Consider the following 20,635-nt stretch of genomic DNA (forward strand, 5'->3'; position numbering starts at 1 on the left):
CTCTCATCCACAGCCAAGGAATATGCAATGAAATCTTTTCCCTTTTTCACAAGCTGCTCTTTTAGATTGATGGACAACTGGTCTACTCTCTCGGCAATGGTGTTTCTGCTCAGACTCACATTTAAAAAGAGTTGCCTTTTTTTCTGGGCAAACTTCGTCACAAACTTTAATCATGCAGTTTTTGATGAAATCCCCCTCCGTAAATGGCCGGGCTGATTTAGCGATCTCTTCTGCCAAAATAAAACTGGCCTTGACAGCAGCCTGGCCTTGTGATTTGGCTTTTTTGAACAGAGCCTGTCGAGATTTGAGGCCTCGTTTTAATTCCTCTGCCTTTTGTAGCCTTTGTTCCATGTCCATATTCTTGTTTTTGTCCGCGTGTTTCGTTTCATAATGTCGTCTCAGATTATACTCTTTCAGTACCGCCACACTTTCTCCACACAGAAGACACACAGGTTTTCCAGCTACCTCCGTGAACAAATACTCCGACTCGCACCTTGTTTGAAACCCCGGTTCTCAGTGTCCACCTTCCGTTTTGCCATTTTTGATGGGTATCTGAAAGTTAATTTTACTGTGATGCTGACAACTGCTGTGCCAATAAATATTGAAATGAAGCAGCCTACTGCTCGGTGCGTCACCGTTGCATTGTGGGAAATGTAGTATTGGTGCGTGTAAAAGATCTGCGGGCTGCCGGCTTGCTGCGGTCTGCGGGCCGGTTCTAATAATAAATCAAGATCATCCCAGGGGCCGTAAAAAACCTTCTCGCGGGCCGGATGTGGCCCGCGGGCCTTGACTCTGACATATGTGTTTTACAGGGTCAGTCATAGTAGTATGATAGGTGTTGTTTTACAGGGTCAGTCATAGTAGTATGATAGGTGCAGTTAAATGTGTAGTTTTACAAGGTCAGCCACAGTAGAACAGCATCCCTGGAGCACATTAGGGTCAAGTGCCTTGCTCAAGGACAGAGTTTTCACCTTTCGGGTATTTTCCACTCTAACCGCTAGGCTACCTGCCTCCCAACACATCCACAGTATTCATTCTAAGGGCAGTGCCAGCCGGTGGGTTGGCATTGCAATGCTGAGACAGAGGCTAGTGGGTTGTCTTGGCTGGCATCACCGTACCGACTCTGAAAAGACAGAGGCGGGCGCCAGAGGTTTGGCGAGAATAGAATAAAATGCATTCTAAGGGCTGTAGGTTGAGAGGCTGTTTGGCCAGCATCAGGGTACAGAGTAGGCTGCAAGTAACCGCAGTAGGTAGACAGTGATGACCAGTAGGTCTGTATTATAGTAGGTCAGCAGCTCTAACCAGTCATCATTTGTACACTTGCATTTCGTTAGGGTAGCGTGGGTAGTGTAGCGTAGTGGGTGGGGCGACCTTGTTCCTGAGGCGCCGCAGGTACTGCAGGATTTTGTTCCCACTAGGCACCACACCTGACCAACTGAGCTAATTGATCAGTTCAGCGAGTGTCTAAATTCAGCTGCACTGTGTTCCAATACTCGGCAGGGTAGCCTAGTGGTTAGAGCGGTGGACTAGTAACCGGAAGGTTGCAAGTTCAAACCCCCGTTCTTAACTGACTTGCCTAGTTAAATAAAGGTAAAATAAATACCAGCTGCACTAACCATACTATTTGTGACATAAAATGAGTATATAGTATGCTTATTGGATATAGTTTGTATGCCAAAAGGTCCCGGATGTCGTACAACATTGATCAAAATACGAAGTATACAAGCCGTGTTTCCACTATTTCCATGCTTTCGGGTTGCCCATAATGCAATTCTTCAGGAAATGGGCGTGGCTTCACATCTGAAGAAAAATGGCGGAAAATACACAGCGGCTATAAATTCATTGCTTTAACTAATTATGAAAAATGTAAAGAAAATGTTAAGCAATGTAATAAAGTAATGACTTTTCAAACAAGTTACGTTGGCTGACAGTTTGTTAGCTACGCTAGCATTATGAACCGCATATCATTACAGCAGTTGGTTGTACGTTCTGGTATGTTCGCTATCTACCTAACGTTAGTTGGCTACTAATACATGGAACTTAGTGTAACGGAGGTGAAACGGCTAGCGTAGTTAGCGGTGTTGCGCGCTAAATAGCGTTTCAATCGGTGACGTCACTTGCTCTGAGACCTTGAAGTAGTAGTTGGGTAAAGATGGGTAACGACGCTTCGTGGGTGACTGTTGATGTGTGCAGAGGGTCCCTGGTTCACGCCCGGGTATGGGCGAGGGGACGGTCTAAAGTTATACTGTTACATTAGCGTATAGGTAATATACTGCTAACTATCTAACGTTTATTGACATGATTATCCACGTCATGCTTAGCTAAGTGGTATAGTCATTGAGTATTCTCAACAGACATGGTTTAATGAAGTCGTAAGATGTGTAGCTAGTCATTTGTTATGCCAACAAGCTAGCAAGATGTTGCATAGCAACAGCATCAACTTCGAGGTAGACAGGCGAAGCGCTAGTACACTGAAAAGGATACCGTTCGTTTACAGTATAATAAAGCAAACTAATAGTAAATACATTAAGTATGTAGTATACAGTATGTTCGTATGGGTATTCCAACACATCTCTGGTCTTCCAGGTCGGTTGAAATAAAAACGTGAAGTGACTCCAGGACCAGGGTAGCCTACCTTTAATGTAGCGCACGGTTGCTGTACTTACTCTGAGGCGATAGCGGTGGGCACAGGTTCCTCCAGCAGCTCCAGACTGTGTAGAATCCAGTAGCACAGCCAGGGCCTGCTGGCATCCAGACACTAGTAAGGATAGGGAATACAGGCAGCCATTTTAGAGTACTGGGACTAAACTAGGCAACAGCTGCACAGGCCAGTGGAGATTAATGGAGGGGGTTAGCGTCTATCGTCACTCTGTGCTTTGTGGGAAATACTAAATCACGCAGTACATCGGCCTACCTCATAAGCATCGGAGAGATGACGTAATCCTTTCTTCAGGTACTGGTAGTGCTGGTCCCTCAATAGAGTGGGCCTGAGGAGACAACACACTGAAGATCAATAACCCAGTGGGCCTGAGGAGACAACACACTGAAGATCAATAACCCAGTGGGCCTGAGGAGACAACACACTGAAGATCAATAACCCAGTGGGCCTTAGGAGACAACACACTGAAGATCAATAACCCAGTGGGCCTGAGGAGACAACAGACTGAAGATCAATAACCCAGTGGGCCTGAGGAGACAACAGACTGAAGATCAATAACCCAGTGGGCCTGAGGAGACAACACACTGAAGATCAATAACCCAGTGGGCCTGAGGAGACAACACACTGAAGATCAATAACCCAGTGGGCCTGAGGAGACAACACACTGAAGATCAATAACCCAGTGGGCCTGAGGAGACAACAGACTGAAGATCAATAACCCAGTGGGCCTGAGGAGACAACAGACTGAAGATCAATAACCCAGTGGGCCTGAGGAGACAACACACTGAAGATCAATAACCCAGTGGGCCTGAGGAGACAACACACTGAAGATCAATAACCCAGTGGGCCTGAGGAGACAACACACTGAAGATCAATAACCCAGTGGGCCTGAGGAGACAACACACTGAAGATCAATAACCCAGTGGGCCTGAGGAGAAACACAAGAGTGTAAATCTATACGTGTGCATGTGGTAATGCTTGTCGATACAATAGTGAAAATGCATAATTGCTCGTTGCCATGACAACGAGCCATGGAGCAGGCTAGAAGTATAAACAGATCTGGGACCAGGCTACATTATGGTTGCTAATGCTAGCTTAACACAGTTAGGATACATAAACCGAGGTAGGACACAAACAAACATAACACAGTATACACACAGAGCAAGCTAAATAAGTTGGGGTAAAAATATATTTTTTAAATATATATTCTGTCTGTGCTGTATAAGATATATATATACACGATATATATATATAAAAAAATATATATTTTTACTTTTCCCTCCAACATCAAACACACATTATGAATAATGTTTGCATTTTAAAACTATAATAAGTCTTAGAGTGATTTCTCAGCCGAATTCAAAATAAAAATCATCTCTCTCCCAGTTACTAACTCTCAGCTCAGTACTGTTGATCTGCAGGTGCCAAAGGTGATACTCACTTCCATTCCCCTGCTTTAGACTGTGGTGTGTGTGTGTGTGTGTGTGTGTGAGAATGAGTGTGTGTATGACATCACACCCCTGACACTCCTCCTCCTCTCCCAGTAGGGGGGCAGAGAGGATAAGAGCCAGTACCATTCAGTACTGAGGATTAGTCACGGATCAGTTGGCATATCATTATCACAGGGTCACTGTACAATTCTAAAATCACAACACGACAGTAATCTCACACAGACACACATATCAAAACTCCACAGTAGTTTCATAGCAGGGCAATACCACAGTAATGGACAATGACTTCAAAGTTGAACCACAGGGCGGCAGCGTAGCCTAGTGGTTAGAGCATTGGACTTGTAACCCGAAGGTTGCAAGTTCAAACCCCCGAGCTGACAAGGTACAAATCTGTCGTTCTGACCCTGAACAGGCAGTTAACCCACTTGGCCGTCATTGAAAATAAGAATTTGTTCTTAACTGACTTGCCTAGTTAAATAAAGGTTGAAAAAAAAAGAATAAATAAAAATAAAAACCATCAGTAGTTTCAAAGCAGGGCAATACCACAGTAAAGGACATTGACTTCAACGTTGAACCATACAACTCCATGCACAAGTACTACTTTTAACAATTTACAAAAACACATTTACAGGAACAACTGTGCAGATAAAGTTTGGTACCGGAATTACAGTAAAATCATCCCTCTGGTTTTTATACAACCAGGTTTTTCTAAAACTTAAATATCTGCTCCGAATTATGATTTAAAATATATCTGCAGAATGAATGGGGTGTCAGTTAATAACATGACCACATTGAAATTTAAAAAAAAAATATATATATATATATTGGATTTAACTACTGTAAATGAAGTGGATTTACACCCGGTAACAGAATTGTAGTAAGTAAATTATAGAGAACAAAAATATAAATGCGACAATTTGAAAATATTTTAACTTGAGTTGCAGTTTCTATAAGGAAAATCAGTCAATTGAAATGAATGACTTAGACCCTAATCTATGGATTTCACACAACTGACAATACAGATAGGTCACAGAGGCGTGGATCAGACAACCAGTCAGTATCCGGTGTGCCCACCATCTCTTTCACACAGAGTTGATCAGGCTGTTGATTGTGGCCTGTGGAATGTTGTCCCACTCCTCTTCAATGGCTGTGCGACGTTGCTGGATATTGGTGGGGACTGGAACACACTGTCGTGCACATCGATCCAGATCATCAAATAGCTAGCCGGACTATTTACGTTGACCAGTTTATTATCTGTCCTCATTGCCTAGTCACTTTACCCCTACCTACATATTACCTCAACTATCTCGTAAAGCTGCATATCGACTCGGTACCGGAAATCCTTGTATATAGCCTTATTTTATCGTTTTACTCCTTTAAAATATATATATATATATATATATTTAGCCAGTCTTTAATACAAACATTTATACTTTTTAACTCTGCATTGTCGGGAAAAAGCTCATAACTCATAACATAGCATTTTACGGTCTACACCTGTTGTAATTGAATGCATTTTACAGTCTACACCTGTTGTAATTGGATGCATTTTACAGTCTACACCTGTTGTAATTGGATGCATTTTACAGTCTACACCTGTTGTAATTGGATGCATTTTACGGTCTACACCTGTTGTAATTGGATGCATTTTACGGTCTACACCTGTTGTAATTGGATGCATTTTACGGTCTACACCTGTTGTAATTGGATGCATTTTACAGTCTACACCTGTTGTAATTGGATGCATTTTACGGTCTACACCTGTTGTAATTGGATGCATTTTACGGTCTACACCTGTTGTAATTGGATGCATTTTACGGTCTACACCTGTTGTAATTGGATGCATTTTACGGTCTACACCTGTTGTAATTGGATGCATTTTACAGTCTACACCTGTTGTAATTGGATGCATTTTACGGTGAAGTCTACACCTGTTGTAATTCGACAACTAAGATTAGATTCGACCCGTGTTACATTTAGCCCGACACGTTCAAAGCTAATTGAACCGCTGAGCGGTAACGTGCTTCGCTATGCCGCTGCTAAAAACTCCAGGCTTGAAATAGTAAAGTTCGCACATATTTATGGAGTTGATAAAAAATAAATACAAGTAGGAATGGAAAGCTGGGAACCCAACCTTTTTAACAAAGGCCATTAAACCTGTTATCGAAAGAATTGTTGTGCATTGACTGTTTGTCAGAATGCAGGTTTCCCTCCCTATGGAGTCGTTTGGCCAAACGACTCCAGCAGAAACACTGAATGTGCCAAACGACTCCAGCAGAAACACTGAATGTGCCAAACGACTCCAGCAGAAACACTGAATGTGCCGAACGACTCCAGCAGAAACACTGAATGTGCCAAACGACTCCAGCAGAAACACTGAATGTGCCAAACGACTCCAGCAGAAACACTGAATGTGCCAAACGACTCCAGCAGAAACACTGAATGTGCCAAACGACTCCAGCAGAAACACTGAATGTGCCAAACGACTCCAGCAGAAACACTGAATGTGCCAAACGACTCCAGCAGAAACACTGAATGTGCCAAACGACTCCAGCAGAAACACTGAATGAGCCAAACGACTCCAGCAGAAACACTGAATGAGCCAAACGACTCCAGCAGAAACACTGAATGAGCCAAACGACTCCAGCAGAAACACTGAATGTGCCAAACGACTCCAGCAGAAACACTGAATGTGCCAAACGACTCCAGCAGAAACACTGAATGTGCCAAACGACTCCAGCAGAAACACTGAATGAGCCAAACGACTCCAGCAGAAACACTGAATGAGCCAAACGACTCCAGCAGAAACACTGAATGAGCCAAACGACTCCAGCAGAAACACTGAATGTGCCAAACGACTCCAGCAGAAACACTGAATGAGCCAAACGACTCCAGCAGAAACACTGAATGTGCCAAACGACTCCAGCTTTTAACACTGATATATTACGTGTTCCTGTGTCGTAGGTTAAGAGTCCCACCCATAGGAAAACCCACTACTGTAAGTTGCTTTGGGATAAAAGCGTCTACTAAATATATGTTGACATACTCACTCGGTCATGGTGGCGAAAACAGCGGTGGTGCTTTGAATGGAGAGAAAAGGACAAAAACAAGTACAAGGAAGCAATGAAAACCCACATGTACTCAACCCGTCGTGGAATGAGTTGGACACACGATCTAGGGCGTCATTCAGACACGTCGGTCGCGATCTAGGGCGTCATTCAGACACGTCGGTCGCGATCTAGGGCGTCATTCAGACACGCCGGTCGCGATCTAGGGCGTCATTCAGACACGTCGGTCGCGATCTAGGGCGTCATTCAGACACGTCGGTCGCGATCTAGGGTGTCATTCAGACACGTCGGTCGCGATCTAGGGCGTCATTCAGACACGTCGGTCGCGATCTAGGGCGTCATTCAGACGTCATTCAGACACGTCGGTCGCGATCTAGGGCGTCATTCAGACACGTCGGTCGCGATCTAGGGCGTCATTCAGACACGTCGGTCGCGATCTAGGCGTCATTCAGACACGTCGGTCGCGATCTAGGGCGTCATTCAGACACGTCGGTCGCGATCTAGGGCGTCATTCAGACACGTCGGTCGCGATCTAGGGCGTCATTCAGACACGTCGGTCGCGATCTAGGGCGTCATTCAGACACGTCGGTCGCGATCTAGGGCGTCATTCAGACACGTCGGTCGCGATCTAGGGGCGTCATTCAGACACGTCGGTCGCGATCTAGGGCGTCATTCAGACACGTCGGTCGCGATCTAGGGCGTCATTCAGACACGTCGGTCGCGATCTAGGGCGTCATTCAGACACGTCGGTCGCGATCTAGGGCGTCATTCAGACACGTCGGTCGCGATCTAGGGCGTCATTCAGACACGTCGGTCGCGATCTAGGGCGTCATTCAGACACGTCGGTCGCGATCTAGGGCGTCATTCAGACACGTCGGTCGCGATCTAGGGCGTCATTCGGGACACGTCGGTCGCGATCTAGGGCGTCATTCGGGACACGTCGGTCGCGATCTAGGGCGTCATTCGGGACACGTCGGTCGCGATCTAGGGCGTCATTCGGGACACGTCGGTCGCGATCTAGGGCGTCATTCAGGACACGTCGGTCGCGATCTAGGGCGTCATTCAGACACGTCGGTCGCGATCTAGGGCGTCATTCGGGACACGTCGGTCGCGATCTAGGGCGTCATTCAGACACGTCGGTCGCGATCTAGGGCGTCATTCAGACACGTCGGTCGCGATCTAGGGCGTCATTCAGACACGTCGGTCGCGATCTAGGGCGTCATTCAGACACGTCGGTCGCGATCTAGGGCGTCATTCAGACACGTCGGTCGCGATCTAGGGCGTCATTCAGACACGTCGGTCGCGATCTAGGGCGTCATTCAGACACGTCGGTCGCGATCTAGGCGTCATTCAGACACGTCGGTCGCGATCTAGGGCGTCATTCAGACACGTCGGTCGCGATCTAGGGCGTCATTCAGACACGTCGGTCGCGATCTAGGGCGTCATTCAGACACGTCGGTCGCGATCTAGGGCGTCATTCAGACACGTCGGTCGCGATCTAGGGCGTCATTCAGACACGTCGGTCGCGATCTAGGGCGTCATTCAGACACGTCGGTCGCGATCTAGGGCGTCATTCAGACACGTCGGTCGCGATCTAGGCGTCATTCGGGACACGTCGGTCGCGATCTAGGGCGTCATTCAGACACGTCGGTCGCGATCTAGGGCGTCATTCAGACACGTCGGTCGCGATCTAGGGCGTCATTCAGACACGTCGGTCGCGATCTAGGGCGTCATTCAGACACGTCGGTCGCGATCTAGGGCGTCATTCAGACACGTCGGTCGCGATCTAGGGCGTCATTCAGACACGTCGGTCGCGATCTAGGGCGTCATTCAGACACGTCGGTCGCGATCTAGGGCGTCATTCAGACACGTCGGTCGCGATCTAGGGCGTCATTCAGACACGTCGGTCGCGATCTAGGGCGTCATTCAGACACGTCGGTCGCGATCTAGGGCGTCATTCAGACACGTCGGTCGCGATCTAGGGCGTCATTCAGACACGTCGGTCGCGATCTAGGGCGTCATTCAGACACGTCGGTCGCGATCTAGGGCGTCATTCAGACACGCCGGTCGCGATCTAGGGCGTCATTCAGACACGCCGGTCGCGATCTAGGGCGTCATTCAGACACGTCAGTCGCGATCTAGGGCGTCATTCGGGACACGTCGGTCGCGATCTAGGGCGTCATTCGGGACACGTCGGTCGCGATCTAGGGTGTCATTCAGACACGTCGGTCGCGATCTAGGGCGTCATTCAGACACGTCGGTCGCGATCTAGGGCGTCATTCGGGACACGTCGGTCGCGATCTAGGGCGTCATTCAGACACGTCGGTCGCGATCTAGGGCGTCATTCAGACACGTCGGTCGCGATCTAGGGCGTCATTCAGACACGTCGGTCGCGATCTAGGGCGTCATTCGGGACACGTCGGTCGCGATCTAGGGCGTCATTCGGGACACGTCGGTCGCGATCTAGGCGTCATTCGGGACACGTCGGTCGCGATCTAGGGCGTCATTCAGACACGTCGGTCGCGATCTAGGGCGTCATTCAGACACGTCGGTCGCGATCTAGGGCGTCATTCAGACACGTCGGTCGCGATCTAGGGCGTCATTCAGACACGTCGGTCGCGATCTAGGGCGTCATTCAGACACGTCGGTCGCGATCTAGGGCGTCATTCAGACACGTCGGTCGCGATCTAGGGCGTCATTCAGACACGTCAGTCGCGATCTAGGGCGTCATTCAGACATGTCGGTCGCGATCTAGGGCGTCATTCAGACACGTCAGTCGCGATCTAGGGCGTCATTCAGACACGTCGGTCGCGATCTAGGGCGTCATTCGGGACACGGCGGTTGGTCGGTAAGTCAGTCAGTCAAAGCGCCCGGTCCAGACCAAAGCGCCCCGCCCCAGACCGAACCACGCCCCCGCCCCAGACCGAACCACGCCCCCGCCCCAGACCGAACCACGCCCCCGCCCCAGACCGAACCACGCCCCGCCCCAGACCGAACCACGCCCCGCTCCAGAGCTTGGGGTCGTTTCGCAGATCAGACTTCCTGTGTAGATTAAGACACAGCGTAGGGAAATGCTTTGTACTCTGAATTGTCCCATTATCCCAACTGTTAACAACCGAGAAGAATGTGATAGTGTTTTTAGTCTTTTTTAGCAGTCGTTCAATCTTCTTGGTGTAACAGTTGGGATATGTTTTCCGAGCCATGTCTCACGCCATCTCCGCTGTGTCGTAATCTACACAGGAAGTCTGTCCGACCCTAGTTCAGCTGTAAGCAAGCAGGTCGGATCTACTGGCAAGAGTTTCTTCAGAAGGGTGAAACTTTAAGAACCCTGTAGATAACATTTCACTCTTCTGAACAAGTTAACAACCCTGTAGATAACTTTGACTTGTATGAATTCATCTTACTCCCAGTATTTTGTTGTATTCTCAAAATGTTCACAAGAGAAAAAAAAGGACTATAACTCAGGTCTTGTAATATGTGGTCACATTTCAGGTAAAGGACATAGCCAAGTAGGATTCAAAGCAATGACAGATTCTCACATACAAAACAAAGACTGTGATCATGCTGAAAAGCAGAGAATAAAGTCAAACATTTACTTACTGCGGTAAGCTGTGTATCTGCTTGTAAACACTGATTACTTCTTGAATACTGCGTTCGACTTTTCTCTGGACAAAAATAAGATGTTTGAGTGAGACAAATCAAAACTGAAAATGAGAGCTTTAACCAGGCATGAGAATGAAACTGACTGCATGCACACCTGTTAATTGTTATTATTATTTAAACATTATGGACAGCAGCAAAACACTAGAATTGGCTGTCCTTTCTTGACCATACAAAACATTGTCTTTATCCAGAATGGCAAAATTGGAGCAGTTTCTCTCACTTCCCCCTGAGGATGCACAGTTTTGTTCTAAGCAAGCACTGACAGAACCTGACTTAAGGGGCTATCAGTCTTTGCAACATCCATTTTTTGACTTATAAATTAATAATATTCATGGATTCTTGAAGAATATAACTTCTAAATGCCTCATGAGTGAGTTCAACTGTGATACACCATCAGAACCCACAATATAAGCTTGTTTTACTTTAATGTTGTTTAACAAAGAAAATAAACACTATAGTCTCAAAATGGTTAAAACTATCATTTATTTTGATATAATGGATGGTCAATCCTTCCATCCACAGTTCTGTGTATACATTTGTGACTGATTACATTTCTCCAGCCCAATCCCTCAACTTTTTAACGAACAGTTCAATTTAATCAGTGGCAAGGCGCTCTGTCACTGTTTTGTACAACCGTTCACAGTTTTAACTCATCATCAAGCCCTTGATTAGTTGAATCCCGTGTCAGTGCTGGACTCGAACAAAAAATGTGCGTATTTTGATAAACACTCCTTAGAATTGATAAGGAATGTATATTTTGACATAATGAAAAAAAGTATTCATAGCATTTAAGAAGAATGTCTGCATTGCCAATCGACACCCTTGTATCGACTAATCGTGTTCTATTAAAAGTCTTAGCCAGCTAGCTAGCCAGCCATGGAGCTAATTACATTACAGCTGCGGCTAATGCTAGCTAACTTTATTAGCCGTATGTACGAGATACTCATTGTATACATCGTACAACGAAATGGTTACTTGCATGTTCATTCTCGACAATCCAACAATAGGAAATAGTTTTTAAAAAACGAACAAGACGAACATAAAGTAAAATGTCAGTAGAATACAAACATTTTAGCTTGGCATGTCTCAACAAAATGCAAGTGATTTTAAAAGCACGTAAAAAAACAACAACACCTGTTTATGATTACGCAACTCATCACTTCTTGCCTCCAGTGTAGCTTGACAACAATGTTTGTTAGCCATGGCAGCTAACTGGGCTAATCCGGCCGTCAACGGGCTTAATTTACCTGTTCTACCGAAGTCACCGTCTCCACTCCGTCATCCGTGTATTTCTCCGCGGTGTGACATTCGCCGAAGCACCGTAACGGCGAGGATACACTTTCCATTATTGTTTTATGTGAGTTTGTTTAAAAGTGTACCGTTATTTCCCCTTATCTACCTACTTTTCTCTGCTTATCAACAGATGTAGTACAATCAGTGCTACACGGTCAGTTTGACAGTTACTTCCGGGAAAATAGGCGGGGTTTCCTAAGGCATACAGCAAGTCGGATGGAACAATTGAAATCCTCGTTTGCTGTCATAATAGTGCATTGTTGTGAATCCTAAAATGCATGCATATATATATATATTTTTTTAAACTCAATCCAACCCTGACTTAATTAGAAATGTAATAAAACTGTCACTTGATTACTAGTTGACACATCATAAAACAACATGTATTATCCACAATTATAGGCTGGCACTAAGACCGCACTCAATGAGCTGTTCTCAATGAGCTGCAAACGCTCACCCAGAGGCGGCGCTCCTAGTGGCCGGGGACTTTAATGCAGGAAAACTTCAATCGTTTTTACCAAATTTAGATGAGCATATCAAATGTGCAACCGGAGGGGAAAAAAACTCTCCCTCCACACACAGAGACGCAGACAAAGCTCTCCATTTGGCGAACCTGACCATAATTCTATCCTCCTGATTCCTGCTTACAAGTCAAAAATTAAAGCAGGAAGCACCAGTGACTGGATCAATAAAAAAGTGGTCAGATGAAGCAGAATATGCTAAGCTACAGGACTATTTTGCTAGTATGGACTGGAATATGTTCCGGGATCCCTCTGATGACATTGAGGAGTACACCACATCAGTCAATCAATAATTGCATCGATGACGTCGTCCCCACAGTGATCATACGTACATACCCGGACCAGAAGCCATGGATTACGGGCAACATCCATACTGAGCTAAAGGCTAGAGCAGCTGCTTTCAAGGAGCGGGACTCTAACCCGGAAGCTTATAAGAAATCCCGCTATGCCCTCCGATGAACCATCAAACAGGCAAAGCATCAATACAGGACTAAGATCGAATCGTACTACACCGGCTCTTACGCTCGTCGGATGTGGCAGGGCTTGCAAACCGTTACAGACGACAAAGGGAAGCACAGCCAAGAGCTGCCCAGTGACACGAGCCTGCCAGACGAGCTGAACTACTTCTATGCTTGCTTCGAGGCAAATAACACTGAAACATGTATGAGAACACCAGTTGTTCCGGAATGCTGCGTGATCACGCTCTCCGCAGTCGATTTGAGTAAGACCTTTAAACAGGTCAACAAGGCTGCAGGGCCAGACGGATTACCAGGACGTGTACTGCGAGCATGTGGCAAGATTCTTCACTGACATTTTCAACCTCCCCCTGACCAAGTCTGTAATACCAACATGTTTTAAGCAGACCACCACAGTCACCGTTCCCAAAAACACTAAGGTAACCTGCCTAAATGACTACCGACCTGTAGCACTCACATCTGTAGCCATGAAATTATTTGAAAGGCTTGTCATAGCTCACATCAACACCATTATCCCAGAAACCCTAGACCCACTCCAATTTGCATACTGCCCAAACAGATCTACAGATGATGCAATCTCTATTGCACTCCACACTGCCTTTTCCCACCTGGACAAAAGGAACACCTATGTGAGAATGCTATTCATTGACTACAGCTCAGCGTTCAACACCATAGTGCCCTCAAAGCTCATCAATATGCTAAGGACCTTGTGACTAAACACCTCCCTCTGCAACTGGATCCTGGACTTCCTGACGGGCCGCCAATAGGTGGTAAGGGTAGGTAACAACACATCTGCCACGCTGATCCTCAACACAGGGGCCCCTCAAAGGGTGCATGCTCAGTCCCCTCTTGTGCTCCCTGTTCACTCATGACTGCACAGCCAGGCACGACTCCAACACCATTATTAAGTTTGCCGATATTTGCCACACAACAGTGGTAGGCTTGATCACCGACAACGACGAGACAGCCTATAGGGAGGAGGTCAGAGACCTAGCCATGTGGTGCCAGGACAACAACCTCTCCCTCAACGTGATCAAGATAAAGGAGATGATTGTAGACGACAGGAAAAAGAGGGCCGAGCATGCTCCCATTCTCATCGACGGGGCTGTAGTGGAGCAGGTTGAGAGCTTTAAGTTCCTTGGTGTCCACATCACCAACAAACTAACATGGTCCAAGCACACCAAGACAGTCGTGAAGATGGCATGACAAACTTATTCCCCCTCAGGAAACTGAAAAGATTTGGCATTGGTCCTCAGATCATCAAAAGTTTCTACAGCTGCACCATCGAGAGCATCCTGACTGTTTCCATCACTGCCTGGTACGGCAACTGCTCGACCTCCAATCACAAGGCACTACAGAGGGTAGTGTGTACAACCCAGTACATCACTGGGGCAAAGCTTCCTGCCATCCAGGGCCTCTATACCAGGCGGTGTCAGAGGAATGCCCTGAATATTGTCAAAGATTCCAGCCACCCTCGTTATAGACTGTTCTCTCTGCCACCGCACGGCAAGCAGTACCGGAGCGCCAAGTCCATGTCCAAGAGGCTTCTAAACAGCTTCTACCCCCAAGCCATAAGACTCCTGAACATCTAATCAAATGGCTACCCAGACTATTTACATTGCCCCTTTTACACCGCTGCTAGTCTCTGTTGTTATCATCTATGCATAGTCACTATAATAACTCTACCTACATGTACATATTACCTCAATTACCTCCACTAACCGGTGCCACCACACATTGACTTTACCGGTACCCCCCTGTATATAGTCTCGCTATTGTTATTTTACTGCTGCTCTTTAATTACTTGTTACTTTTATTTATTCTTATTGTTCATAATTTATAAACATATTTTTTATAAACATACTTTTTCACTGCATTGTTGTTTTGGGGCTCAACAGTAAGCATTTTACTGCCCACGGTCCTTCTGTAGCTCAGTTGGTAGAGCATGGCGCTTGTAACGCCAGGGTAGTGGGTTCGATCCCCGGGACCACCCATACGTAGAATGTATGCACACATGACTGTAAGTCGCTTTGGATAAAAGCGTCTGCTAAATGGCATATATATTATATATATTAATACAATTTGATTTGATTTGAATAGGAACAAAAGGGATAGGGAGGACTGTCTATAGCCTATATATTATTTAGCTCACTTTATGTAGGCTACTTTGCACAATTACCCTACATGATGTGGTTTACTGGCAAGAAAATATAGGCCTAATGAGTTTCTTATTAGGGTACTGTCTTGGTTTGCTTCATCCCCACCCATCTCGTGTATGGCATCAATTCCGATTCAAAAGTTGAACGGGCGCGAGATGGCACGCGCGAGCAAGATGAAACATCATTGCACAAACACTTGAGTCAAGAGAGGAACTGTGGTTGAGCGAGCAGAGGACGGGTGCCACCAGCGCAGGCCAGCGTGGTGAACCAAAATTAACCTGAGAGCTTGCGATGCTCGAATTTCCGCAGTAAATTAATTTGAGAGCAGAGTTCTTGTTGTTCGCCTGAAGAAATACAATACTTACTACAGGTCAAGACTCAGAAATTACTGCACTGCGTCCCCACACGGATGTCTTTTCTCCCTCTCACACCTGTTTTCCAGTTTGCTCTCCAAAATCAATAATAATTGATACTATAATTTTATATAGCAAATTTGAGGAAAATGCTACCGGAGTTCTATCAACACATTTACTGTAGGACTCGAGTTCTATCAACACATTTACTGTAGGACTCGAGTTCTATCAACACATTTACTGTAGGACTCGAGTTCTATCAACACATTTACTGTAGGACTCGAGTTCTATCAACACATTTACTGTAGGACTCGAGTTCTATCAACACATTTACTGTAGGACTCGAGTTCTATCAACACATTTACTGTAGGACTCGAGTTCTATCAACACATTTACTGTAGGACTCGAGTTCTATCAACACATTTACTGTAGGACTCGAGTTCTATCAACACATTTACTGTAGGACTCGAGTTCTATCAACACATTTACTGTAGGACTCGAGTTCTATCAACACATTTACTGTAGGACTCGAGTTCTATCAACACATTTACTGTAGGACTCAAGCTGCTAAAACACTCGACCACTGCTACTCCAACTTCCGGGATGCCTAGGAGGCTGCCGACGCCCTCCCTTTGGCAAAACTCCATTTTGCTCATCCTTTCCTATAGGCAGAAACCCAAACAGGAAATACCCGTGCTAAGGTCTATTCAATGCTGGTTTGACCAATCGGAATCCATGCTTCAAGATTGTTTTGATCATGCGGATATGTTTCACTGATCACTGGGATATGTTTCAGCTGGTCTCTGAGAATAACATTGATGTATACACTGACACTGTGACTGAGTTCATCAGGAAGTGTATACCAGATGTTGCTCCCACTGTGACTATTAAAACCTACCCAAATCAGAAACCGTGGATAGATGGCAGCATTCGCACAAAACTGAAAGTGCGAACCACCGCATTTATCCATGGCAAGGTGACTGGGAATATGGTCGAATACAAACAGTGTAGTTATTCCCTCCATAAGGCAATCAAACAGGCAAAACGTCAGTATAGAGACAAAGTGGATTCGCAATTTAACGGTTCAGACACGAGACGTATGTGTCAGTGTCTACAGACAATCAAGGTTTACAAAGGGAAAACCAGCCACGTCGCGGATACTGACGTCTTGCTCCCGGACAAGCTAAACACCTTCTTCGCCCGCTTTGAGGATAACACAGTGCCACCGACAAGGCCCGCTCCCAAGGACTGTGGGCTCTCCTTATCCGTGGCTGACGTGAGTAAGACATTTAAACGTGTTAATCCTCGCAAGGCTGCCGGCCCAGACGTCATCCCTAGCCATGTCCTCAGAGCATGTGCAGACCAGCTGGCTGGAGTGTTTACGGACGTATTCACTCTCTCCCTATCCCAGTCTGCTGTCCCCACATGTTTCAAGAGGGCCACCATTGTTCCTATACCCAAGAAAGCAAAGGTAACTGAACTAAATGACTATCGCCCCATGACACTCACTTCTGTCATCATAAAGTGATTTGAGAGACTAGTTAAGGATCATATCTCCTCTACCTTTCCTGACACCCTACACCGACTTCAATTTGCTTACCGCCCCAGTAGATCCACAGACGATGCAAACGCCATCGCACTGAACACTGCCCTATCCCATCTGGACAAGAGGAATACCTATGTAAGAATGCTGTTCATTGACTATAGCTCAGCCGTCAGCACCATAGCACCCTCCAAGCTCATCATTAAGCTTGGGCCCTGGGTCTAAACCCCGCCCTGTGCAACTGGGTCCTGGACTTCCTGAAGGGCCGCCCCCTGGCGGTGAAGGTAGGAAACAACACATCCACTTCACTGATCCTCAACACAGGGGCCCCACAAAGGTGCGTGCTCAGCCCCCTCCTGTACTCCCTAGTCACCCATGACTGTGTGGCCACGCATGCCTCCAATTCAATCATCAAGTTTGCAGACGACACAACAGTTGTAGGCCTGATTACCAACGATGATGAGACAGCCTACAGGAAGGTTGTGAGGGCCTTGGCGGAGAGGTGCCAGGCGCATAACTTCTCCCTCAACGTCAACAAAACGAAGGAGATGATTGTGTACTTCAGGAAACAGCAGAGAGAGCACACCCCTATCCACATGGATGGGACCGCAGTGGAGAAGGTGAAAAGCTTCACATTCCTCTGTGTACACATCACCGACAATCTGAAATGGTCCACCCACACAGACAGTGTGGTGAAGAAGACTCAACAGCATCTCTTCAACCTCAGGAGGCTGAAGAAATTTGGCTTGGTACCTAAGACCCTTACAAACTTTTACAGATGCTCAATTCAGAGCATCCTGTAGGGCTGTATCACCGCTTGGAACGGCAACTGCACTGCCCGCAACCGCAGGGCTCTACAGAGTGTGGTGAGGTCTGCCCAACTCATCACTGGGGGCACACTGCCTGCCCTCCAGGACACCTACAGCAGCTGATGCTACAGGAAGGCCAAAAATATTTTCAAGGACATCAACCACCCGAGCCACGGCCTGTTCACCCCGTTACCATCCACAAGGCAAGGTCAGTACAGGTTTATCAAAGCTGGGACCGAGAGACTGAAAAAGGCCATCAGACTGTTAAATAGCCATCACTAGCCAGCTACTACCCGGTTACTCAACCCTGCACCTTAGAGGCTGCTGCCCTATATACATAGACATGGAATCACTGGTCACTTTAATAATGGAACACTAGTCACGTTAATCATGTTTACATACGGCTTTACTCCTCTCATATTTACACTACCGTTCAGAAGTTTGGGGTCACTTAGAAATGTCCTTGTTTTTGAAAGAAAAGCACATTTGTTATCCATTAAAATAACATAAATTTGATCAGAAATACAGTGTAGACATTGTTAATGTTGTAAATGACTATTGTAGCTGGAAATGGCTGATATTTAATGGAATATCTACATAGGCGCACAGAGGCCCATTATCAGCAATCATCACTCCTGTGTTCCAATGGCACATTGTGTTAGCTAATCCAAGTTAATAATTTTAAAAGGTTAATTGATCATTAGAAAACCCTTTTGTAATTTTGTTAGCAGAGCTGAAAACTGTTGTTCTGCTTAAAAGAAGCAATAAAACTGGCCTTCTTTAGATTAGTGTCTGGAGAATCAGCATTTGTGGGTTCGATTACAGGCTCGAAATCGACTCATCAGTCTATTCTTGTTCTGAGAAATTAAGACTATTCCATGCAAGACATTTCCAATAAACTGAAGATCTCATACAACGATATGTACTACTTCCTTCACAGAACAGAGCAAACTGTCTCAAACCAGAATAGAAAGAGGAGTGGGAGGCCCCGGTGCACAACTGAGCCAGAGGACAAGTGACGCCTCACAAGTCCTCAACTGGCAGCTTCATTAAACAGTACCCGCAAAACACCAGTCTCAACGTCAACAGTGAAGAGGCTTCTCTGGGATGCTGGCCTTTTCAACAGTACAATGACCCAACACACCGCCGGGTTTAGTAAGGGCTATTTGAGAGTGACGGAGTGCTGCATCAGCAGACCAGACTTTTGACTGGTAAATACGATATAATGGTTTGTCTGTATATTCTGTCTATCATCTCTATATTCTGTTTATTGTGGCAGCACCATTTCACAGAGTCAAATTCCTGTACATGCAAATGCATTTGTTGAATAAAGCTGATGCTAACATGTTAGTTAGCCTGCTGAGTTGGTTTATCATATCGGTTTACATTCTATTATTAGGGACTGATTATGCACTGAATGAACTTGCAGCAGGTAGCAGATTCTCCCCTTAGTGAGTTCCATTCAAAATCCCCCATGTGCTGCGTGTGTAACAGTATAACTTTAGACCGTCCCCTCGCCCATACCCGGACGCGAACCAGGGACCGCGCACCGCTAACTAAGCTAGCCGTTTCACATCCATTACACCCAGTGGGATGTACCTCAGGGAGCTAACCCCCCCATGTGCTGTATGTGTAACGGATGTGAAACGGCTAGCTTAGTTAGCGGTGTGCGCTAAATAGCGTTTCAATCGGTTACGTCACTTGCTCTGAGACCTTGAAGTAGTAGTTCCCCTTGCTCTGCAAGGGCCGCGGCTTTTGTGCAGCGATGGGTAACGATGCTCATTGGGCTTAATACAATAAATATGAGCTCCTGCCTGCAATTAGAGGAACTTGTTTTATGGTGTTTGCTTGACTGTCTGCTTTTCATTTTACAGACAAATGTTGCTGGCTGACAAGTAATAAGCTAGCTAATTTTAGCTTGTAAATTCCACTCAAGGTTTTGGATACCTATTAGAATGTATTTGCCAATTAATTTGGTTATCAAGCTGCTGGGTTTCATAAATTGTTCAGCGCTTACTCACAGACAGAACAATGAGATTGATGGGATAGTTATAAACATCTTAGGCTTTCTACTCAAACCGGCGAGCTAGCTAGCTAAACAGACGGTACTGCAATGCATCGCAAACAAAAGGCTCGTGAGAGTCAATCACAACACTGGACTTGCCAGTTACTTGTTACTTCGTCCATCACTCCAGTGAAAGTGACCAATTGAATGTTTCTAGACAAGTGCCCACCTTTAAGCCCCACCGCCATCAGTCTGAAATCCAAACCCAAAGGTGCAAAAATTTGAGAGAGACGAATTTGAAATTTAGAGCAAAAACTTGACAATGACAAGTGACTATTGCTTTAACATATTTTGGGGGGGGGTCTCTGACAATGATGTTCTGCTCGCTCAAAGTCACACTTGCAAGCTCTTAAGTTTAATTTGCACTTGCTCGACCATTTTCTTCTCTCTAGACTCAAAGTGTGTTCAAATACACATACTAACCGCACTAACCGTACAATTTGTGACGTGAATTTGAGTATATAGTATGCTTATGTAACGGATGTGAAACGGCTAGCTTAGTTAGCGGTGCGCGCTAAATAGCGTTTCAATTGGTTACGTCACTTGCTCTGAGACCTTGAAGTAGTAGTTCCCCT

The 20,635-nt window shown here is 45.9% G+C and overlaps 1 protein-coding gene and 1 long non-coding RNA gene across 7 annotated transcripts in view; both read right to left on the reverse strand.

The window, feature by feature from the left end:
• fntb (farnesyltransferase, CAAX box, beta) overlaps nt 1-12,513 on the reverse strand; it is a 63,707-nt gene extending 51,194 nt beyond the window's left edge. For 2 of the 6 annotated variants that reach the window (XM_052471423.1, XM_052471424.1), the window contains exons 1-5: nt 12,089-12,513; nt 10,779-10,843; nt 7,161-7,190; nt 2,915-2,987; nt 2,667-2,758 (exon numbers count right to left, since the gene is read on the reverse strand). In XM_052471423.1, the coding sequence (XP_052327383.1) occupies nt 2,667-2,758; nt 2,915-2,987; nt 7,161-7,190; nt 10,779-10,843; nt 12,089-12,187 (359 nt within the window). In that variant the 5' untranslated portion in view covers nt 12,188-12,513. The remainder of the gene's footprint in view (nt 1-2,666; nt 2,759-2,914; nt 2,988-7,160; nt 7,191-10,778; nt 10,844-12,088) is intronic. The other 4 variants (XM_052471426.1, XM_052471427.1, XM_052471425.1 and 1 more) reach the window with 4 other exon arrangements.
• On the reverse strand, nt 4,956-6,340 carry LOC127909506 (uncharacterized). Its single transcript, XR_008071618.1, has 3 exons — nt 5,839-6,340; nt 5,674-5,805; nt 4,956-5,640 (listed from the first exon to the last, which is right to left on the reverse strand). It is a non-coding gene; the product is annotated as an uncharacterized LOC127909506 (long non-coding RNA).
• Nucleotides 12,514-20,635: the final 8,122 nt, after the last annotated feature.

Source organism: Oncorhynchus keta, chromosome 19 (genome assembly GCF_023373465.1).
Source record: "Oncorhynchus keta strain PuntledgeMale-10-30-2019 chromosome 19, Oket_V2, whole genome shotgun sequence".
Taxonomy (NCBI): domain Eukaryota; kingdom Metazoa; phylum Chordata; class Actinopteri; order Salmoniformes; family Salmonidae; genus Oncorhynchus; species Oncorhynchus keta.